At 52.7% G+C, this 19105-nt stretch overlaps 2 protein-coding genes across 2 annotated transcripts in view; one reads left to right on the top strand and one right to left on the bottom strand.

The window, feature by feature from the left end:
- Positions 1–448: 448 nt before the first annotated feature.
- Positions 449–5083, bottom strand: TPRG1L (tumor protein p63 regulated 1 like). The gene is made up of 5 exons (XM_086476136.1): positions 4880–5083; positions 4702–4793; positions 3136–3312; positions 2617–2770; positions 449–1875 (listed from the first exon to the last, which is right to left on the bottom strand). Exons 1-5 carry the CDS (start codon positions 5081–5083, stop codon positions 1681–1683), a joined length of 822 nt encoding a protein of 273 aa, XP_086332262.1. The 3' UTR covers positions 449–1680.
- A 3442-nt stretch (positions 5084–8525) lies between these two features.
- Positions 8526–19105, top strand: part of MEGF6 (multiple EGF like domains 6) — a 96637-nt gene continuing 86057 nt past the window's right edge. Inside the window, exons 1-3 of the mRNA XM_086476042.1 lie at positions 8526–8611; positions 10932–11066; positions 15369–15478. Coding sequence (XP_086332168.1) covers positions 8526–8611; positions 10932–11066; positions 15369–15478 — 331 coding nt within the window. The remainder of the gene's footprint in view (positions 8612–10931; positions 11067–15368; positions 15479–19105) is intronic.

Genomic DNA, 19105 nt, shown 5'->3' with positions numbered 1-19105 from the left:
GCAGAAGTAGATACATCGGTAAGACACTTCCTAACAAATTGGTTACTGTTGAAGCAAAACAAGTTCTTTGTTGAGAAAGCAAATTAAGTTACCCGTAATGGTTTTGCTTTTCCAGACTAAGATGGGAACAGGCGGCAGTCATTGTGCCTGACCTACCACAGGTTGGTTTACTGAATGTTCACAAGAAGGATCATAACTGATACTTCAGAACGATGCATTCTGGGAAACTGAAATAAATGGGAGCTTTTGACCCAACTATCTAGTGCCAAATTGGAGCGGGTGGTTGAGCCGGGGAAGAGCAGCTGGACTCTCCTTTCCCTTTAACCTGAGGAGCCAGCCACTGTATTCCTCAGGGGGAGCCCATTGTTTAGGAATTTATTGGATGTTTTTTCTTTTGCTACTTAATTTCACAGCGTCAGTCTCCACAAAATGAAGGACGAAGGACAAATTGAGTTGAAACTTAACTTTACTGGAAGATCAATGAAAATTAACTAGATACCTTAGGAAATGCGTTCAGGGGGGCACTTGTTGCATCATGACTTCAGCTTGACAGCAGTTTCACAAGCGCACATCGACTGGAAGTTCAAAAGCCACCCCTGCAGCACAGCAGTTACTCAGCATTGTAGCTGCACAGATAAAATGGCCGGTACAGAAGGTCACACACAAGGAAAAAGCTGGTTGGAGTCGCCTCACGAGCGATTTCAGGTGTAAGCGCCTCTGACGCTGCTTCTGCATTTCATTCCTGGGCGTTTTATGACGTCGAGTGCCAGAATGTATAAATCAAGACGCACAGTGCTTCGTTTTCGCTGTCTCCGTTAAAGTCCTGCACTGCTGCTGTCCCAGACTAGAGTAGACTTAAGAAAAATTGCTGAGAATATAAAGCTAATCAAAATAGAATTCCTTTTCAGTTTTATAAATAATAGCTTTGAAGGCAAATGGGTTTGTGAGGCTTTTGGCAATATGCTCTCAAAAGAGTCTGCTGCAAGAAAACACGCACCAGAAACCAGAAGTTAAACTTAGTTCTTAGAGGAAGGTATTTTTACAAAAAAGCCCATAAATGCATACTCAGCCATATACCTCAGTTTACAAAGCAGTTCTGCGCAGATGTAACAGTGCAGCTTGAACAAAATGTGCCGACTCTGTTTTGCTAAAGAATGACTGACACCGCTTCCAAAATTCTTGACAGGCATTAATCAAAATGCTAAGATTACTGTAATTGTGAACGCTAACACCTCTTTAAACGACACAAATCAGTCCCAAGCACACCACATGATTTGACACCATATACAGGGACAATACAGCATGAACCTTCTGCTGCATCTCGCGTGTTGGTGCGCAGTGTTTGCAGCAGACACCGATCGCACTCGCTCAACAGAAGAATATGTCGTTAGAAATGGAAAGCGCGGCTGCTCGCTAGCCCTGGGTAAGAACCAGTGAGAGCTGAGAATGAGACACAAAGGACAAGAATGACACCACCTTGTGTCTGCTTCAGGTTAACCTGACCCAACCGTAACAAGCGGGGCCTCCCGTGAGCCGTTCCATCGACAACCACCCCCTTTCGTTCCCTTCACTCCCGCTAGCGAGTGTTCTGCCCCACAGCCTGCTCTCCCCAGGAGACCAACAGCAAATCACTTTCCCTTGAAAAGATTAAAAGCAATGAATTTTAAAATGCGATGGATTCTAAAATCCAATTTTGCCTCTCGTCATGGAGTAGCCGAGTTTGGCCTCGTTGTTGATGAAGGACATCAGTCCCAGGTAAGTCTCAATCAGGAGAGGACGCTCCAGCACTAGCACGCCATTGGCCCTTCCTGGCAGCGGACACTCCTTATGGGCTGTCTTCACAGCTTGAATTAGCTGAGTTTTAAAGTTTTCCAACTGAAAGAAAAAAAAAAAAATCACCTTGCTGTTTTTCCCATTGTTTTTAAAAGTTTCAGGCAAACGGCTGCTGCTGTTGAATTGTAAAGGATTAACCCTAAAGCTGCAGTTGTCATGGATCTCACGGGCCATGATAAACTTTACGTGCTGACATTTAACCTTACTGATACGGTGAACTTCATACCAGGGCACTACTTACATGTAAAAACTTAAACGCATGGGCTAGAGGCCTAAAGATTTATCAGTAACTAGTAATGTTTATTTCTGAATGTAGTTCTCCTGCCCTTACTGCTGATGTGTGGAACTTAAATTACCAAAGCGTTCTGTTTTTAAGGAAATCTTCAGCGGAAAGCAACTATTGAAAGAAAAACTGAGAACCACCTGACAGAAGGTTTACAGTTAGCAATTAAACTATTTGTTTAATTAGCTGGCAGTCCTAGATGAAGAGTCAGGCATCAGCCTGTCAGGTAAGCAAGAGTAGGCATAGCACCAAGATCCATTTTCTTTTGGGTTTTACAGGACTCTGCACCTCTGGAAGTTGCAGCTTCCTTCTCGTATAACCCGTTTACGGGCAGCTGGGCTGCCCTGCGAGTCACACTTTGGAGACTGGGGCAATGTAGCTCAGAGCCCTCAGTTCTGTCTCTCTGATTTAACAACTGCCGCATCTTTTCACAATCACCCGAGTCGCATCCAGCCTACGAGATCAACAAGCCAGCGAGCACAGGAGAGGTGGGTCCTTACTAGGCAGAGGGATGCGACCTTCTCGTCAGCGCCTGCCATGGGGTGTTCGGTGAAGGTGACGTACGGGATGTTGGTGGACCAGGGGTTCCATCTGTTCAGGAAGGAGGCGCGGCTTTGCTTGTCCCACTGAATGCGAATACCGACACCCTCTCGCCTGATGGTGAAGGCAGCAGAATTAATACGGTAAGGCTCCCGAGTTTAATTAGAAATGTGCTGTCTGAAAAAAAAGCCACTTCAAGTGGAAGCTGAAATACAAGTTCTGCTCCCACATCATTTCAACTCATTTTGAAAGTCCTTGAGCAACTCGCTTTTAACCTTAACTACTAACTGTCCCAGCAAAACAGCAGCTGCCCTGAGGTGGTCTAACGAAGCTGCAGTAATTGTTTACGAAGTCCCAGGAGCAAAGGCAGACTTCTCCAACTGGCCCCACGGTCAGCGGCAAAGGCTGGCAGCTCAAAACTATTTGCAATAACCACACGAGGCTTACAATGACATTACAGTGTTACTGTGTCGACTTACTTGTTCAGAGATTTAGGTGGGAACTCAAACTCCCCTACAGAGATGGTGTCCACGGCGCCGAGGGAAATCCTCGTCACGTGCTGGCACTGCAGGCTGATGAAGTTGTATTTGCAGATCAGGAGGGACCAGTCCGTGATAAGAACGAGACGCTCCTTCTCGTTGTTCCAGTGATCGATTCTGGTAAGATAACACCACTGAGCTTTAGCAGTTTTGGTTATTGGCCAGAAACACGTAACAGCGTGATGGATAGAGGGGTCGCTAAGGAGAACACTGAAGTCTTAGTAATGCTGCATTTTCCATTACGGCCTTTGCTTTGTGTCAGCAAGTCTGATGAGAGGTTGAATGTCCCAACATAGTCATGTTACAACATAGGAAAGTATTAATGAAGTCAGAACAAATCTGAAGATCTCGAGAGAGCGCCCTGGTGCTATCTCCTGTTATTTCAGACCGATGCTACTTAATGGGGCAGACAAGTCTCCAACAACTCCTCCAGTAAGTGTCTAATACTGTGCTGTGAGCGTGCTGAATTATTAACTGCACTGGTGCATGTTCAGGGGAAAGGATTTTCTTTAACTCTGTGGTCTGACAGTATTTTCCTTGATAAGAACAGTCTGTACTTCCAAAAACTTGTCCGTTTCTTCAAATTTCATGAATAAAAGATCTCGCCTTTCCCCGAGTGTTTTGCCAGACTATTGTTGAACTGTCACAGCTAGAATACTATTTCATCCTTAGTGCCACCTAAGAGTAGGTCCTGTTTTCACTCTAAGGGTAATGGGCTCAGCTTTTAAACTAGCACCTTGGAAATCTGCTACAGCTTATTTTTAGTGTGACTGATGTAACTGTCTTTCCTTACAAAAACTAAAAATCCTCTCTTGTTTCAACAGGAACACTGACATAAAGCTCGTGAGGCCAAAGCTGCTCTCCTCGTGTACAGGTAAGGGCAAATGGTGGGAGCAGGCAGTGGGTCAGAGCGTTTCCACCTCCTGTGAACCCTTCTCTCTGCCTTTCCCTGCCCCGTGCCACTTGTGCCACGGTGAAAGGACCGAAACCGCCCCTGCCTTCTGCTCGCCTCAAGGAGAGCTCGGGGCTTGTGAATCTGGCCAGGGGTTGTTCCGAAGAACTAGGTGAACGTACCCAGCGTGTGCTTTGCTCCGAGCCCCCAGCCCGCGGTGCAAACTGTCAGCTTCCCTTGTGTCCATGGTTATTATAGGGCTAAGGGCCCGTAAGGGGCACAGGCACGGCTTTGGATGAGGTACTTCATCAAAGCCCCGTTATGGATGTAGCGTACAAGGCAATTGTGTGTCCTCCCGGGTTTTGTGATGAGGTAACATGGAAGGCTTTGGCCACAGCAGCCGTGGGGCGGGTTACACAACACAGCGATGCCCCACAGCCCCTTCCAGGCGCCCCCCCGCGCCCCCTTCACCCGCACTAACACACCCCCACACCCCCCCCCCCGGGCTGCGGGGTTTTGCCGCACGGAGGGGCGAGGTGCGGGACCAAACCCCTCCCCGGGGGCTCCCCTCGGGGCGGGGGGGGGGCGGCGGCGGGGCCCGCAGCGGTACTCACTCGGTGAGCAGCCAGACGCTCTGCACCTCCCCGTCCTCGGCGGGCATCACGACGGCGCGGATCTCGCCCACCGCTTGCTCTATCGTGCCGGGCTGAGGGGGGAGAAGGAAGAGGTTATCTGAGGCGGGGGGGGGGGGGGTGGTCCCCGTCCCCTCCCGGTTTGGCGGCGGGGCCGTACCCGGAACACGAAGTACTCGCGGAGGCGGCCGGCGCGGGTGGCGGTGCGCACGGGGAGCGGCCGCAGCCTCTGCCGGGCCGGGGGGGCGGCGGCGGCGGCGACTGGCTCGAAGGGCGGCCCGGCCTCCCCCGGCACCAGCATCGCCGCCGCCCCGGGGCTACCGGCCGGGCCGCCCCCCTCTTCCTCGTCCCGCAGCTGCAGCATCGCGGCCGGGCCGGGGCGGGCGCTCGCCGCCTTCCGGGGCGGGCCGGGCCGTCACCCCGGCGCCGGGCCCGCCTTCTCGGGGCGGGGGGGGGCGGTGCCCGAGCAGGCCCTGTGCGGAGGGGGGGTGTGTGGGAGGGGGTGGGCAGCGACCTCCACCAAAATCCTTCCGGCGAGGGGCGAGGGGGGCGCGGGGGGGGGGGGGTGGGCGGAGCTGCGAGTCTGGAGCCCCGAAGGCCTCGGCGCGTCCAGCGTGTTGGATGGCGGGGGTGGAATAGCGCGGGGGGGGGGGGGAAGGGCAGGTTAATGCGCCTCTTTCTGTCGTCTCGGGTGTTATTGCAGCGATTCTTGCAGAATGGGTTGGGACTTAAAACGCCATCGAGCCCAGCCCCCCCCCCCCCCCCCCCCCCCCCCCGTCATGGCGGGGACCCCTTCCACCGGAGCTGGGTGCTCCCAGCCCCGTCCAGCCTGGCACGGGGAGGGGGCGGCCGCAGCTTCCCTGGGCAGCCTGTGCTCAGCGCCCTCACGGTGAAGAACAAGTCCCTAATATCTCACCTAAATCTGTCCTCCCTCAGTTCGGAACTCCTTTCCCCTCGTCCCATCACTGCCCTCCCCGGTGCAGACCCCTCCTCACCGCTCACGGGCCCGTGCTGTATTGACCGCTTTCCGGGGCTGTTTCTCCCCGAGCCAGAGGATGACATCTCCAGCAGCCTGTCGCGCTGGGTAACGGTACAAAATTGAACACCTATTCGGTTGCCTTCACAGACAGTGTTGGTTTTCAGATGTCTGCCACTTCACAAATTCTCTGCTGTGCTCTCTGCAGCCCTTGCTTACGTGGGAAACCTCATCGTTTTCCTTAAAGCAGCTCACAAAAGAATCCCAGAGCTGGTTTCGCGCTCGGTAGCTTCTCGCACCGTGCTCAAAGCTCAGCTTTGTCCATCAGAGCTTCCCCCCTTGTCCCTGCAGGCAGCCTGCTGGGGACAGACGGGGCCGAGAGGCTACCCACGCCGCTGGCGCTGCCTCACACAGACAGACCAGCCTGAATCCTCCCAGTAAGTTGTCTCCTGTGGCCAGGATTGTCGCCTGAGACACAGCTTGGGAGCTGTGGCTGGCCCTGGAGTTATCCCTGGCTCTGGCCACCAAGCCGTGTCCTGGAGAGGGAGCCACACTCCAGGCTCTGCCCGCTCCCCGCCGGTTGGGCTGGAGCCCAGGCTCCCCTTGACCCTTCCTGCCGCCCTGCCAGCGGGCGTTTGGTCAGGGCCGGGAAGGACTGGTGCCCTGGTAGCTCGCTGTGCCCCGAGGTTTCACCTGGACATCTCATAAATCACAGTACTGTGCACCCAGCCCCGTGTTTGCCAAAGCTGGACTCAAACAGAGGATCAGCTGCAGATAAAGAGAGCTTTTGGGTTGCAGCAGTAAGTTAGCACTGAAAGATTAACTGGGAGCAGTCTTACGGTTTCCTACTGTAGGTAAAGTCCTAACTTTGAAAGTCCTGACAGGAAAACAGAGGCTGGAATTAAGGTAGTTGCCTTTCTTCTCTAGGAAGAACGGAAGGTGTGTCTTCCCATCCGTGAGGCTTGGCAGATACTGTACTTCTCAGCAGAAACAATAGCCCTGCTTACCCGCTCTTGTCTCTGACCTAATGATTTATGCGACTGCTGTGGCTTTAGAAGGGTTAAGGTGTAAAAAGCAGCTGCCTCTGTTTCTTCCAGGAGCTATCAACTTTTGGGCATGGATCGTTGGAGACTTTAATCCTGCCATAGTGTCTTTCAGTGGCAAAATGTGTGCGTGGCATGGGCACTGAGACTGCCCAAACCTTCTTATCCTGCTTCTCTCAGAAATCGGTGTTTGCCAGAGGTCCGGTCTGCCTAGGGCTGCCCCAGGGCAGTGCCCAGCTGCTGCTTTGGTTCCTTCTCGCCCTTGCTGAGAGAGCTTGCTGGCAGGTTCTTGAGGCGGGAGAGTTGCAGTGCAGCATCTCTGCTCCGCTCTCTTCTCCATCCTTCCAGGAGGGAAGGCAGGAGACAGCTCAGCCCTCCGTAAGCTCCTCGCCGTTGCTGCCAAGCCTGGCAATAACAACTGGTGATACTCGTGGTAGTTGTTTGGAAGAGGAAACCCAGCAGTGAGCCATCTGAGAACGACGCTTGGCCACTGCTCTCTGCCTTTTCTCATTTCATGGAGGCCGGCGGACTGTCACCCAGCTCCAGCAAAATCCTTATCGACGCCTCTTTTTGTGCCGATTCCCTCCATAGCAGGGAGTTCGGTGGGAAAAGGCAGATAATAGTTTAGTCTTGTTCCCCAGATCCCTCTTTGCCCAGTGTGTTCCCCCACCACCTGGGAACTGGTCGTTTAATGGTGCTCTAGCGGCCAAGTGCGGGTTGGTTTTGTCCCTGTCCGTTTTACAGGCACAGCAGAATTTCCTTGGGAAGCGATCAGCTTTGTTATCTGTTCAAGGAAAGATCACATCTCTGTGGGGTATTTTTAGAGCTGCTGGGAAGGAGATTTTGGGTGGTGTGTACAGAGTTGGCCTTGGGTAGTGCAAAAGAGCCGTCTTTTGAGAAACAAACCCGCATCGTTTCTGCTACTGTTCTGCAGCGTTTCCCCCTCCTCTCGTCGGGGCTGGACACAGCTGGTGGGAGGGATTTCTGACTGTCAGCAAGAAAAGAAACAAGAGAGCATGTGAGGGAAAAGAGCGAGACCTGGGAAAGGCAGGAGGAAAGTTTTTGTTACTCCCTTGAAATGCAGGGAAGCTGCTCTTAGTGTGTGTGTGCGGGAGTTACTCGATCCCGTCTGTGGAGGAAGGCGGGGAGCGGTGGCAGGAGCATGGCTTCACCTATGCAGATGGGGTAAAGGAGCACTCTGCCTGCTTTTGGGAAAGCCCTCTGGGAGGTGGGCTTCTCGGTGCACAGGAGAGCACCCCTCCTTTTCCCCTTCCCTTGCCGAGTGCTGTTTTTATGTTGCCTTGTGAAGTGGATCGTGACTCCAGATCGACTAAACCCACATGGGGCTTCGGTGCTGGACAGAACCCAGGTCTTGTGAGCCACCAGGTCTTTGGGCTTCATCAAGGAGCAAATGCCAGAAGGAAAAGTCACTTCAGTGCATTTCACTGCGAGCAAATGAGCATAAGAAGGCAGGTTTGGCTTTGGGAAAACCCCCACGACAGTCTGCGCTGTAGCCGTCTCCCATGGACCGAAGAAGCTCGCTGAACGAACCCCCCATGGGAGGAAGCATCTCGGAGTGGTAAATCTGCTCTCCCCGTGCCAGAATTCCCCTGTGCTCCGATCACGTTGTCCTTTGCGAGAGAGAGAGGCACCGGCGAGCGGGGAACAGGAGGTAGCCGGGAGCGTCCTCCTTCGAGGAGCAGACCTCGCCAGTCATGCTGGAGGAGGCTGTGAGATTTCCTGGGCACCCCCTGGGAGCACCTTGCGGGGGGAGAGGAGCTGTTGCAATGGAGTTGCAGGCGGTGGCACTGTCTTTCATCCTTGCACTGCGAATGTCTTCCCTTGCTTCTGGGAACACACTTCAGCCCCATATGTAAGTAGCAAGAAGAGAGAACTGGAGTGGTTGTACAGAGCAGGGAACTGAGAGCAGAGCGAAATACAGGATTTTATAATCAGGGGTGAGGAGAGGAGCAGAGAGAGTGAAGGGGAGGGAAGGCTGGTCCGTGTCTCTTTATCTAGTACCAGATGTACATAAAGGGGAATAGAAATTTGAAAATCTGGATAGTCTGTGCTTCTCGGAGGTAACTCACTGCTTTTAACTGAAGTGTTGCTGTCGTGTGAGTGCAAGGGGCGATTGTTGTGCAAATCGTTTGACCTTTCTTCACAGAACGGCTGTTTTTATTGCACTTCATGTATCTCTTTCTCATTGCATGCTTCTGCCCCCCTTTTGCTGTTGCTCCAGCAGCACGTAGTCCGTTCTTTTTAATTAAATTTTACAGTTACAGTTTGGTGTTAATCATTTGGCTTTTTTTGGAAAACTTCCTTGCGAATTTGGTCTCCTGCCAGAAGATGATCTCTCGATGCGGGGGGATTGCTCTAATTCTTTCTGTGAATGAACCCAGTGTTGCACGGTGTGCGAACTGCAAGCTGCTGTCCCTGATGTTTTTTAACTTTCTGATTGAAAACGGGTCCTTTTCAGCAGATAAAGGCTTTGCAAGGAGATGCCTTTTCTCCCTGTATCAGAGGTTTTGTGCTGCTGCCTTGACAAGTACTTTTAGGACTTCTTGGATGAGGCACTAGAGACGAGCTGTGTGCCAAAGCGCCAGAAGAAAGACAACGCCAGCGCCTGGGAAGCGCTGTCCCTTCCCCTAGGGCATTGCTGCCGGTGCCCGTTACACACACCACCACTGTCTGGGGCACACAAGAACTGTGGGGTTTTTTTCCCTGCAATAAATGACACCAGAGCGGTGCTGCTGCTGCCAGCCTTGCTCTTGTGGGTCCTTTCCTTTCAGCCCGGTTTTTGGACGTGCCGCCGGCTCGGAGGCGAGGCGCCTGCAGGCTCACAGCAGAGGGGGTCCGGGGGGAGGGCAGTGCCCCTCTCTGCATCAGCTGGCAGCGCTCTGCCTGGAGACACTCACAGAATAACCCGGCTCCTCTGGCAGCCACCATTAGCGCTGGGGACTGTTGTGCTGGTGAAGTGATGTGTGCGGAGCGCTGTGAGCTGAGCGGCTCGGCAGTGGCCACATGTGGGGATGACGGGAGGAGATTTGAGAGCAAAGCTCGAAGGGGCAGGAAACATGCCATTAATCCCGAAGGCACTGCCAGGCTCGCTGTAGCCGCGGTGTAATTGAACGTCCTGGAGCAGTCGGATGCCAGCTGCAATCTCTATGCTTCACCACGTCCCAATTATTTAGTTTAACTTCTTTTGTAGAAAGTATTTCTGTGAAAACTCTCGGTCCCTTTTGAAGAATTGGAAGCAGCAGAAGCAGCCCCAAATAACAAATGGCTCGTAACTTAAGTCAAATGATTCCCTCTTCATTCTGAGTTAAAACTACTGACTCATATTTGGTGAAAGAGAGTTAGAATTAGAAAAGAAATAAAGTGCAAATAGTATTTTCCTTATTTTCTTACTCACTGAATTATATATATTCGCCTTATTCGCTGGCGTCAGTCTTGCAGCCCTTAGCTCTGAATGAGTGCGAAAGCATCTAGGGCAGCAAACTGGGTTCTGAGCACTATTGATAAAATGATATATCATTTCTAGTGGCAGAGTATTTTTTTTTGTTTTCCCTGATGCTGTCAGAAGATGCAGATATCGTTGGTTTTTGCAATGGCAATAGTCAGGAAAATAATTCCCTAGGTGGAGAGAAAGCATATGTATTCCTCATTAACTGAGAGTGGGCGGAATGGACAAACAGAGAAGTTACTGTGCTACCAGATCGTGGAGGCTGCTGCCTCTTTTCTCATCCATCCTCTATGTTTTAAGGCTAAAAATTAGCCTTAATGTATCAGTGGAAAAGTAACTGCCACATTTTTCAAGCAGGCTGTAGCGCATCCCAGGACCCGGAGGTGCGGAGCGTCAGCAGCTTCGGCATCTCGCTGGAGTTGGCCGTGTTGCCGTGTTACAAAACCGTGTGGCTCTAGATTTCTGTTACTGCCTCTGAGCCTCATCGCGGGCGGCGGGCCTGGAGGTTCGAGGAGGGGGTCAGCTTTCCCTTGCACCGATTTTTAAACGAGGAGGCAAACACTGCACACGGCACGAGATCTCCCTGCTCCTTCAGCGAGGACACGAGGCCGCCCCTCGCTGGGAGCCGTTGGAGCAGCGGAAGCACGGCCCTCTCCTTGCAGCAGCCTGCAGACCCCCGTGCAGACCCCCGTGCAGACCCCCGCACACCTCTGTTTCTCTGTGCCAGGCCCAACGTCTGCGCGCAGCAGGAGCTGGCGATCGTGGGGCACCGGCAGCCGTGCGTCCAGGCCTTCACCCGCGCCGTCAAAGTGTGGAAGCAGGACTGCGGAGGACGGCGGTGGTGCACGGGCTACGAGCGGAGGTACGTGGCCTTCCTTCGGCTCGGTTTGCTCCTCGCGCGGTGGAAGCGGGTTCCTTCCCGCCGGCAGCCGCGGGGCAGCGAGCTCGGTGCTGGTTTTGTGCCGGCGAAGGGGAGAGCCCGCCGCACCCAGCTGGGCGCGGGAGGTGAGGGTGGGAGCTGCCGCGGCTGTGCCTGTCCGGCTGCCCAGGCTGCGCTCTGGCGCGGGAGACAGCCTCGATCGCGGCTTGGTACCCTCCGAGCAGCCTTAGTGACCGGGCAGCGTGGCTGGGGCTCACCTCAACCTCCGGCAGCTCTCCAGGGAGAGAGGAGAACGTACCCAGCGCTTGGTACTTGGCCCTCGGTGCGTCTGGCGTTAGGGTAACAAAGCACTTTGTGTAGGCGTCGGTGTAAACGGAGAGCTACGTGTGGAGAGAGATGTGGCTCTGAACCCACAAAGTGGCTGTAAGCAGTAGAGCTATTTTATTAGATGCTGTTCTTGGCTAAGCCCAGGAGACTCGGAGATTTTGCAAACGCTGTGTGCATCTGGCTGGAGGGGTTTCTGACTCTGCTTGGCATCTTTGTGACGCTAAGGGGTTTTAAGCCGTTAAAGAATTCCCGAAGAGAAGATGCATTGCTTTTGTTCTAAAACTGCTTTGTCGTCGTGATTAGCTGTTTCCAGTCTTGTGACGATGTATTACGTCTGTTTCCTATGATCATGCCACGTTAATGACGTGACTTAATCACATCACGTGCGTTATTCCTGTATCTTTGGATGTCCTGGCTTCAAAGCAGAGACGCCTCAGTGCCTCTGTAGTTTTCCAGAGCTGCAGGCAGTAGCTGGGTCCAAGTGAGATTTATTGTGCATGGTCTAAAAAAAAACCCACAATAGACGTGGCTCCATGGGGTTCAGCTTGCCTGGGCAAGAAGGGAGTTTGCATGTCCTCTGAACATGTGCAGCAGTGCAAGTAATGCACTTCTCTCACCTGCACAGCAGCCAGACTACAGTGTGCCCAAACTCCTTCTGCACTCCACCTGCTTTTCCAGCCTCGTTAGGCAGTTACAAGCCTTTACAAAATAGTAATGATAGTAGTAGTTTCAAAGAAGCATCTTGGACTAGAGACAGCTTTTAAGTCTTGACTTTAGGAATTCCTCCTAACCTGTAATTGCCAGTAATTATCTTGGTGATGATATCTGTGTATTGGTAATAAAGGAGCAAACAGAGTCCGTCTTTTGACCGTGTTTTAAGAGAGGGCTTTGAAATGATAGGTGCCCTGTCTGCTGCTACTTCAAAGGCTGGGAACTCTGCAGCCCCAGCTGTCCCTTTAGTTCTTTAATGTATGTTTTTGACGTTGTAAATCAAGGAACTGAAATGAAAAGACTTTCTGTCCTGCTTCGTGATGAATACCACAACGGCCTGGTAAAGCAAAAGGACTATCTGCAGAGCTTTCCTCTGCAAGGTTTTGTCCCATATCCCCGCACTCTAAATGTGCTTTGGGAGTTCCCATCGCAGCAAGCTTGTTCCAATAGGCGGAAGGTCTCCTGCCAAGCTCCCTTGTGCTGAGCAGTGGAGCGCGCGGTTTCGGCGCTCGCAGAGACGCCGCGCAGCCCCCGCCTCACCTGCTGGAGCTGCTCCAGTTGGACCCGGCTCCAGCCGCGCGGGGCTCAGGAAGCGCGTTAGCAGCTTCAGGATCTGACCCGTACGGAGGGCCGGCCTGAAGTTGGCCTCGGCGCCTTGGAGTTCACGGACGCGACCAGGAAAATCCAGCGTCCGCTCTTCCGTTCCCCGGTGCAGCGCTGGGGGCTGCTGCCGAGCCCACCGGCCTGGCCGGAGCCGCGCTCCGCAAGGGCTGAAGCGCAGGTCGCTGATGTGCAGGGTTCCGAAGCGTTAGAGCCAATTTCCTAAAATTCCTGGGCGCGCTCGGGGCACTGCAGACACCAGTCCCAGCGCTTTGCCTAAACTGGAAGTGCAGCTTAGGGGAGGCGGGCAGAGGAGGGAGGGTGGGCTGGGGCAGGCGGGGGACGGGGGGGCGGCCGAACGGGTGGATGTCTGCTGAGTTAGTGCATTCCAAAACCAGTAGCATTTGTTTTTGTAGGACTTCTGTCTGCACCTAAAGCACTGGATTGGAACATTTCCTAAAAGCCAGAGCAAACTGTGCTCCGCAGCCCCAGGGCCCGGGCTCTGCCCTCTCAGACCTGGCGTCTGCTCCTCAGCAGACGCCCTGAGCATCCCCTGGGCTGCACTTCTCGCTCCTCCTGGTGAAGTGATGTTTCTGCTACTGGTTGTGTGACTTTCCGGAATTCGGTAGTGGCAGAAGGTGGCTTTGCTCAGCCCTCCATAAGGAGACCTGGAGGAATGGCAGTGCTGCCCTGGAGGGGCTGGAAGTAAGTTTTCCAGCAGTAGGACACAGCAGGATTTTTAAGCCTGGGTTCCATTAGTTCTGGCTCATTCAACGTTTTCTGTGCCAGGGACTCCTTAAAACACAAAAGAAAACAGAAACGTTGAAGATAAAGTATCTCCTGCGCGGTTCTTTCCAGCCTGCAGCATCCAGATATCCACAGGCAACCGAGACTGCCAAAATATTTGCATCTCCTTGAGAACCCACTCGGGCTGACTTAAGGATCTGAAGTGTCCCATCAAGCTCACCAAGACTCGTGGAGATGAGGTTGTTGAGGGTGCTGCTAGGGGCAGAAAGGTGGCCGGGGTTAGTCCTGAGCTCCCCTACGTTTCTAGGAATACCTTGTCCTCCTCATTTCTGAGCTTACGCGGGGCGGGTGGAGGGGGCTGCTCGCCGCCACGCGGCCTCTCTCAGTTTGGATGAAAAGGACGGTGCTTCCCAGAAGGGCCCGCGCGGTGAGTGCTCGTTGCGTTAGCACCGCCCTGCACCCATCGTGTCCTCCTGCGCTTCCTCATGCCCCCTGCCACCGGGTTACAGCCCCGGGCTGGGCTGGGAGGTGGCTCTCAGTACCAGGAGGATCCAGATGGATCTGTGCCTGATTGCTCGCTGTTCTGGTGCCTGAGTGACTGTAAATTGCTTTCTCAGCTGCTTCTGGAACATGAGTGTTTCCTTCATAATTTGTTAACAGCTCGTACAAAAAAAAAAAAAAATCAGTGTCTGCTTTTATTTTTCTCAGCTGTGCTTCCATATGCTGGTTGGCACAGAAGAGTAGCCGAAGGTTTACTTCACGGGAAGGAATGGTTGACCGTTATTTAGGGGTTTTTGTAGAAACGTTCAGACAAAATCAAACAGCTAGACTGAGATAGGGTAAATATTTTCAGTGGACATGTACAACACATCTGCTGTGCCAAATATTTGTTGTTGTTTGTCTGATTTGCTTTGGTGGAGTAGTTTCATGTTCTGCCAAAGGAGCTTTTTAAAAATCAGCTTCAAAAGTTTTATCTGTGTTTCGATTTTCACGTATACACAACATCAAATTTCCAGGAAAGAAGTGTCGCTTTTATTTATTTGTGCTCCAGATCAATCCCTGCTTTACTACCCCGGCTCCCACCCTGGAGGTGACCAGTGGGAGCTGTTAAAGGGACCTTCAGCTTCGCCCTGGGCGCAGCATCCCCTGCCAAGCCCACGCTGGCTCTGCCGGGCAGCGGGGATGCGGCCACCGGTTCTGGAGAGGCGACTGCTCCGGTGTGTCCCGGGGCTGGGCTGGGCTGGAGAGGGCTCCTGGCTGTTTCTGGCAGAGGGGAGAGAGGTGGCCAGGCGTGCGGCATGGCCGGTCTGGTGCTGGCGGCAGCGCTGAGCTCGTCGACGTGGAGTTGAGGGTTCTTGTGGGGTGTGGTGGAAGGAGAGCCGAGAAGGCAAAAGCCCCTTCCCTCAGGGCACCGGTTCTGCTGGCCTTCACCCGTAGGAGCCTTGCTCTTTGCCGCACAGCTGCACGGAGAGCTTTTTGAGCAGCTCGGTATTCCCATCAGGATTCTGATGATTTTGTAGCTCGCCAGCCCCTTGGAGCCACCTGCTCATGTTCACTAAAGCTGGACGGAAATACCTGTTGTTCTTCCAATTTAAATTTCCTTTGTTAACAAGTAGTTTAAGCGAGGAGCTGTGAAATAGCTCAGAAAAGGATTCTCCAGGGGTGTTACAAGGACCTGGACACTCCAGTCTCTCATGTTCCTCATTAGAGTAAATGCAGAAGTGTTTCCTTAGCATCAGCGGTCGTGGCTAGACCAGGTGGAAGACAATGTCAGCACATTTGAAAACCAAATCCCTCATTTTGTTTACCCCCGCAGTTAGAGTTACAACTTCTCTTCTCTCCAGTTTCCTCATTCTGCAGGAATTAACGTTGTCCGGGTGGTGTCTTGCTGTGTTGCAGAACGGTGTACTACACGGGCTACAGGCAGGGGTACAAGGTGAGCTACCAGACCGCGTACAGGTGTTGCCCGGGATGGTCCCAGCTCAGAGGCGATGCCGGCTGTCTCTACCGTAAGTATCGCGCTGTTTGAACGAGATTCTTGATTTACTGCTGGCAGTATTGTTTTTTTGGCTGAGGGTGCTTGTTTCAAGTCCTGTGCCTGCAGTAAACACTTAAAAATGTCTTTAAAAAGAACTGGGTGTTTTTGTTGTTTGCTTCCGGTTTTTTATTTTTATTTATTTTAACCGTGTGTCAGAAGGATTTTTCTTTGGCTTCCCAGGAAGCGCCGTGTGTTGCTTTCTGTTTTTGGAGAGTTTCCTCCTCGCAGCATGAAAGGGTTTTCAGAGTCACATTCACTTATCCGGTTGCCAAATGCTACTAAACATTTTAAATCAGCCCCAAACTGGTGCATCAACTGGTGCCATTGGCAGAAGCTCTGGAACGCTGTAATCCGAGCCCTGAGTGGACTTTTCATTATGAAAGCCGGTAATTGCTGTCTGTGTGACTGAACGTGCCAGCGATGGCTAATTTGCCGGCAAGTTGGTCTTACTCAGCATTCGCGAGAGCTGCTTCCTTGGAAGAGGCGGCCTTTGGCGAATTGCATGGGCTGAGAAATTGGGCCTCGGCGCTGTGCTCCAGCGGGCAGTGGGTTTTGGCGGGCAGTGTTATGGTCACTGGCTGGAGTGAGCTCCCTGGCTGCTCCCCCTCCGCACCCCGAACCGCGGCTGAGAGCGGGGCTCGTTCACCCACTTATTGGTAAGGGATGCGACTCCTCAACTGCTTTGGGAAGGTGAGAGGGGTGGGTGGGTGTGTCGGGTACTACATCTGTTATTTTTAAGACTCTCTGCGCTTGAGATACCCCTGCCAGAGGTCAGAGATCTCTGTGGTGCTGTCTGCTGCCTCCTGTAGCCCAAGGGTGAGTGTTGGGGTTTGGGACTGGTGGGATGTCACAGCATTAGCCTCGGAGGAGAAAGCGAACTGCCAGTGTGGGTGAAGCGGTGGCACTTGTAAGGTTTGAAGCAGAGACCCAGAACTTGAGACTTTTGGATTCTGTGGCTGGCTTTCCTCCCGTTCGGTGTTCGCTCTAGTGTAATTCTCTGCAAAACTGCCGCGGAAGTATCGACTGCCCAGCTGTGCGGGGAAGCTGCAGTATGTGTTCAGATTTGCACATGAGTCAGGCTAGGGATGTGCAAATATTGGTGTATAAAATGATTTTATGCTATTATTGCAGAAGACAGAGGCAGCATTATCCTCGTGGGCCCCGTATTCCCGCCTCCCCCTCCAGGCTGCACTGCTTGGCCTGGGAGGCAGATGCTGCGTAGCTCCGGGCTCCTTCCCCTAAACCTTGCAGCCACGTCCAGCTGGGGAAATATTTAACTTTAAACTTTGCTTTTGAGATGTTGAGAGCAAAGGAAAATCTTCTCTTGAATCAAACAAAGGTTTATCTGAGCCTGTGTGTAGAAATAAATGTCCCTGTCAAGGCAGCATCGCACGCGCTCCCTGTGATAGATTGTTCGTTCTCCGCCTCGTTGCGTGATGGAGCTCTGATCTTTTCTGCATTAGCCTTTGGAGGTGCACTCCTGCCCTCGCCCCAGGAAAGCAGCTTTCCCTTTGACTAATAGGCAGGCGAACCAACAAAGCGTTCGGGATCCGACCTGCCTTGCCGTCAAGGCAGTGAGCGCTGGCCGTGTCCAGCTCCATTGTAAGGGCGATTTTGATTGCAATTGACCCACAATATAGGCAGATGTCTCCCGCGGCTTGTCACCTTTTGTTCTGCAAAGCAGCTGCCTATACCTTCCCTGCGCTTTGATGCTTGAAGCAAGGGTTTTTTTTTAAAAAAAAAAAAAAAAAAGGTGTGTCTGGCAACCAATCTTTATTCTTCCTTTTCAAAAGCAACCCAGGAGAGCCGCCCCGCTGTGCCAGAGGAAACTCCATGGGTGCCTAACAGCCCGCTGTCAGCGAGCAGATAATAACCTCAGATGCACTCCGAAAAGTGCATTCCGTAATGATTTTCCCTGCCGAGGAAGTGAGTCATTCCATCCAGGAAGGAAGCAGAGAAAAGGAAATAAAGCTGCTCAGGGCGCACTCTTAACTCATCATCCTCAGCCTCGGGACCAGCGCTCAGAGGCTGGGCAATGGTCTTCACTGGGCTGCTCGCTGCAGAGCCGGTCTGGAATAAAAAAGAGAGGGAGGTCCAGCTCTTTTGGAGACAAAACTCTTTGGCTGTTAATGTCAAGCTTGCTGCCGATGTGACGGGCGAGCCGTTGGTGTTTATTTTCTTGTCACACGTGCGTCAGTAGTTCCTGTTGCTCTCCTTTACACGGGTCTTGTTGACACGTTTTCTGGGGGTTATTCCCAAGAGTAGGAAAGCTAGTGGATGTTTTGCAGCTGGAGTGTAAGCTGAGGAACAGGTTACAAGGTCCTTGTTTTTCCCTTGCTTCCATCCGTTAACCTTCGTATCTCGAAGTGGGAATGCGGGTGACGTGATCAGTTAAATGGTATTTTAGCAGGAACGTGCCGGTCGAGGCTGGCAGTGCGCCCTGTGCCACAGCATAGCGCTGGTGAACTGCAGATCCCCTCCCTCCTCCGCTCTGGTGGCTGCTGAACTGTCCTAGCAATTGCCGGCCAACTCTCTCTGCCTTGGCTACCCCCGACTACTCAGAGCATCTTAAATACTGACCCTGTGACAGGCAGCTGGTGTGTCTTTCTGTCCTTTTTAACAGCTCCTAGGGACAGCCAGCCCTGGCGCTTTCTGCAAAAGCAGAATGACACTTACTCCAAAAATGCAGCAGGAATTGCTGCCAAGCTGTCGGTGGATCATGACCTTTGGCCGGGGAGCAGCTTGGACGAGATGGTACGTGCTGCTTCAGGGAGGATTGTGGCTGGCTTAAAACCACTTCACTAGAGATTGTGGCATGGCAGGAGGGAGAAAGTAGAATGTGAGAGCGTCACTGGTGTGATGGTGTGGAACTGGTGTTGATGGCAGAGAGGATTCAGTTTCCATTCAGAGGTTGCCCTGGGCACACCCGGCGTAAGCTCCCAAGGAAGTGTGTGTTGATTTCCCAGCCCCTTTCTGGAGCTCACGTTCTAACATCTTTATTTTGGTATTTGATTTCTTGTAAGTCTTTTTTATACTCTTTGTGATGCTGAAAATATGAATATTCCACCTTCTCTGTAACACATTTGCCGGGAGACGTGTGTGTTTCTGATGCGTGGGGCTTTGTCTCCCTTCAGCCACTCAGACCTGGTTGAATACCATTAACTTTAAAACCAGGACCACGCTGTAACCTTAAGTTTCTGGGACAGAAGAAATGGGTATTTGTGTACTTGAAATGCAACGTGCACAACAGGGAGCTTGTCTCTGTGGGCCCTTCGCACAGTCAGAGGCTCTTCCAGAAGGTGGTTTGGGGCAGAAACTCAAGTTACCTTGCTCTGTGAATCATCTTCTGGATCCCCTGAGAGCAGCAGCAGACCAGCCACACGGTGAGGTGGCTGAAGTGTGGCAATGGGGCTCCTGCTCCCCGGTTCCAGACCCCCCCAACACAGCCAGTGCTGGGTGAGCATCCCACAGGCTGGACTGAGACAAGCAGGACAGCTCTGCCCGGCTCCTGCGGGGTGGCTGGTGCCCTGGGCAGGGAGTTTCTGCCCTGATCCGCAGACCGTCCTGGGAACGCTGCTGGTTTCTGTGTAACTAAATC

Source organism: Leptosomus discolor, chromosome 20, assembly GCF_034619465.1.
Source record: "Leptosomus discolor isolate bLepDis1 chromosome 20, bLepDis1.hap2, whole genome shotgun sequence".
NCBI lineage: Eukaryota > Metazoa > Chordata > Aves > Leptosomiformes > Leptosomidae > Leptosomus > Leptosomus discolor.
This window is presented reverse-complemented; position numbering and strand designations above follow the sequence as displayed.

What these genes read in the sequence shown, in the direction of transcription:
- TPRG1L (XM_086476136.1), bottom strand. Translation starts at nt 5,083, where the DNA reads ATGCTGCAGCTGCGGGACGAGGAAGAGGGGGGCGGCCCGGCCGGTAGC. An exon ending in CCACCTAAATCTCTGAACAA is followed by an intron (nt 2,771 to 3,135) that starts GTAAGTCGACAC and finishes CTTCACCATCAG; the next exon opens with GCGAGAGGGTGTCGGTATTC. An exon ending in AGGTCGCATCCCTCTGCCTA is followed by an intron (nt 1,876 to 2,616) that starts GTAAGGACCCAC and finishes TTTTTCTTTCAG; the next exon opens with TTGGAAAACTTTAAAACTCA.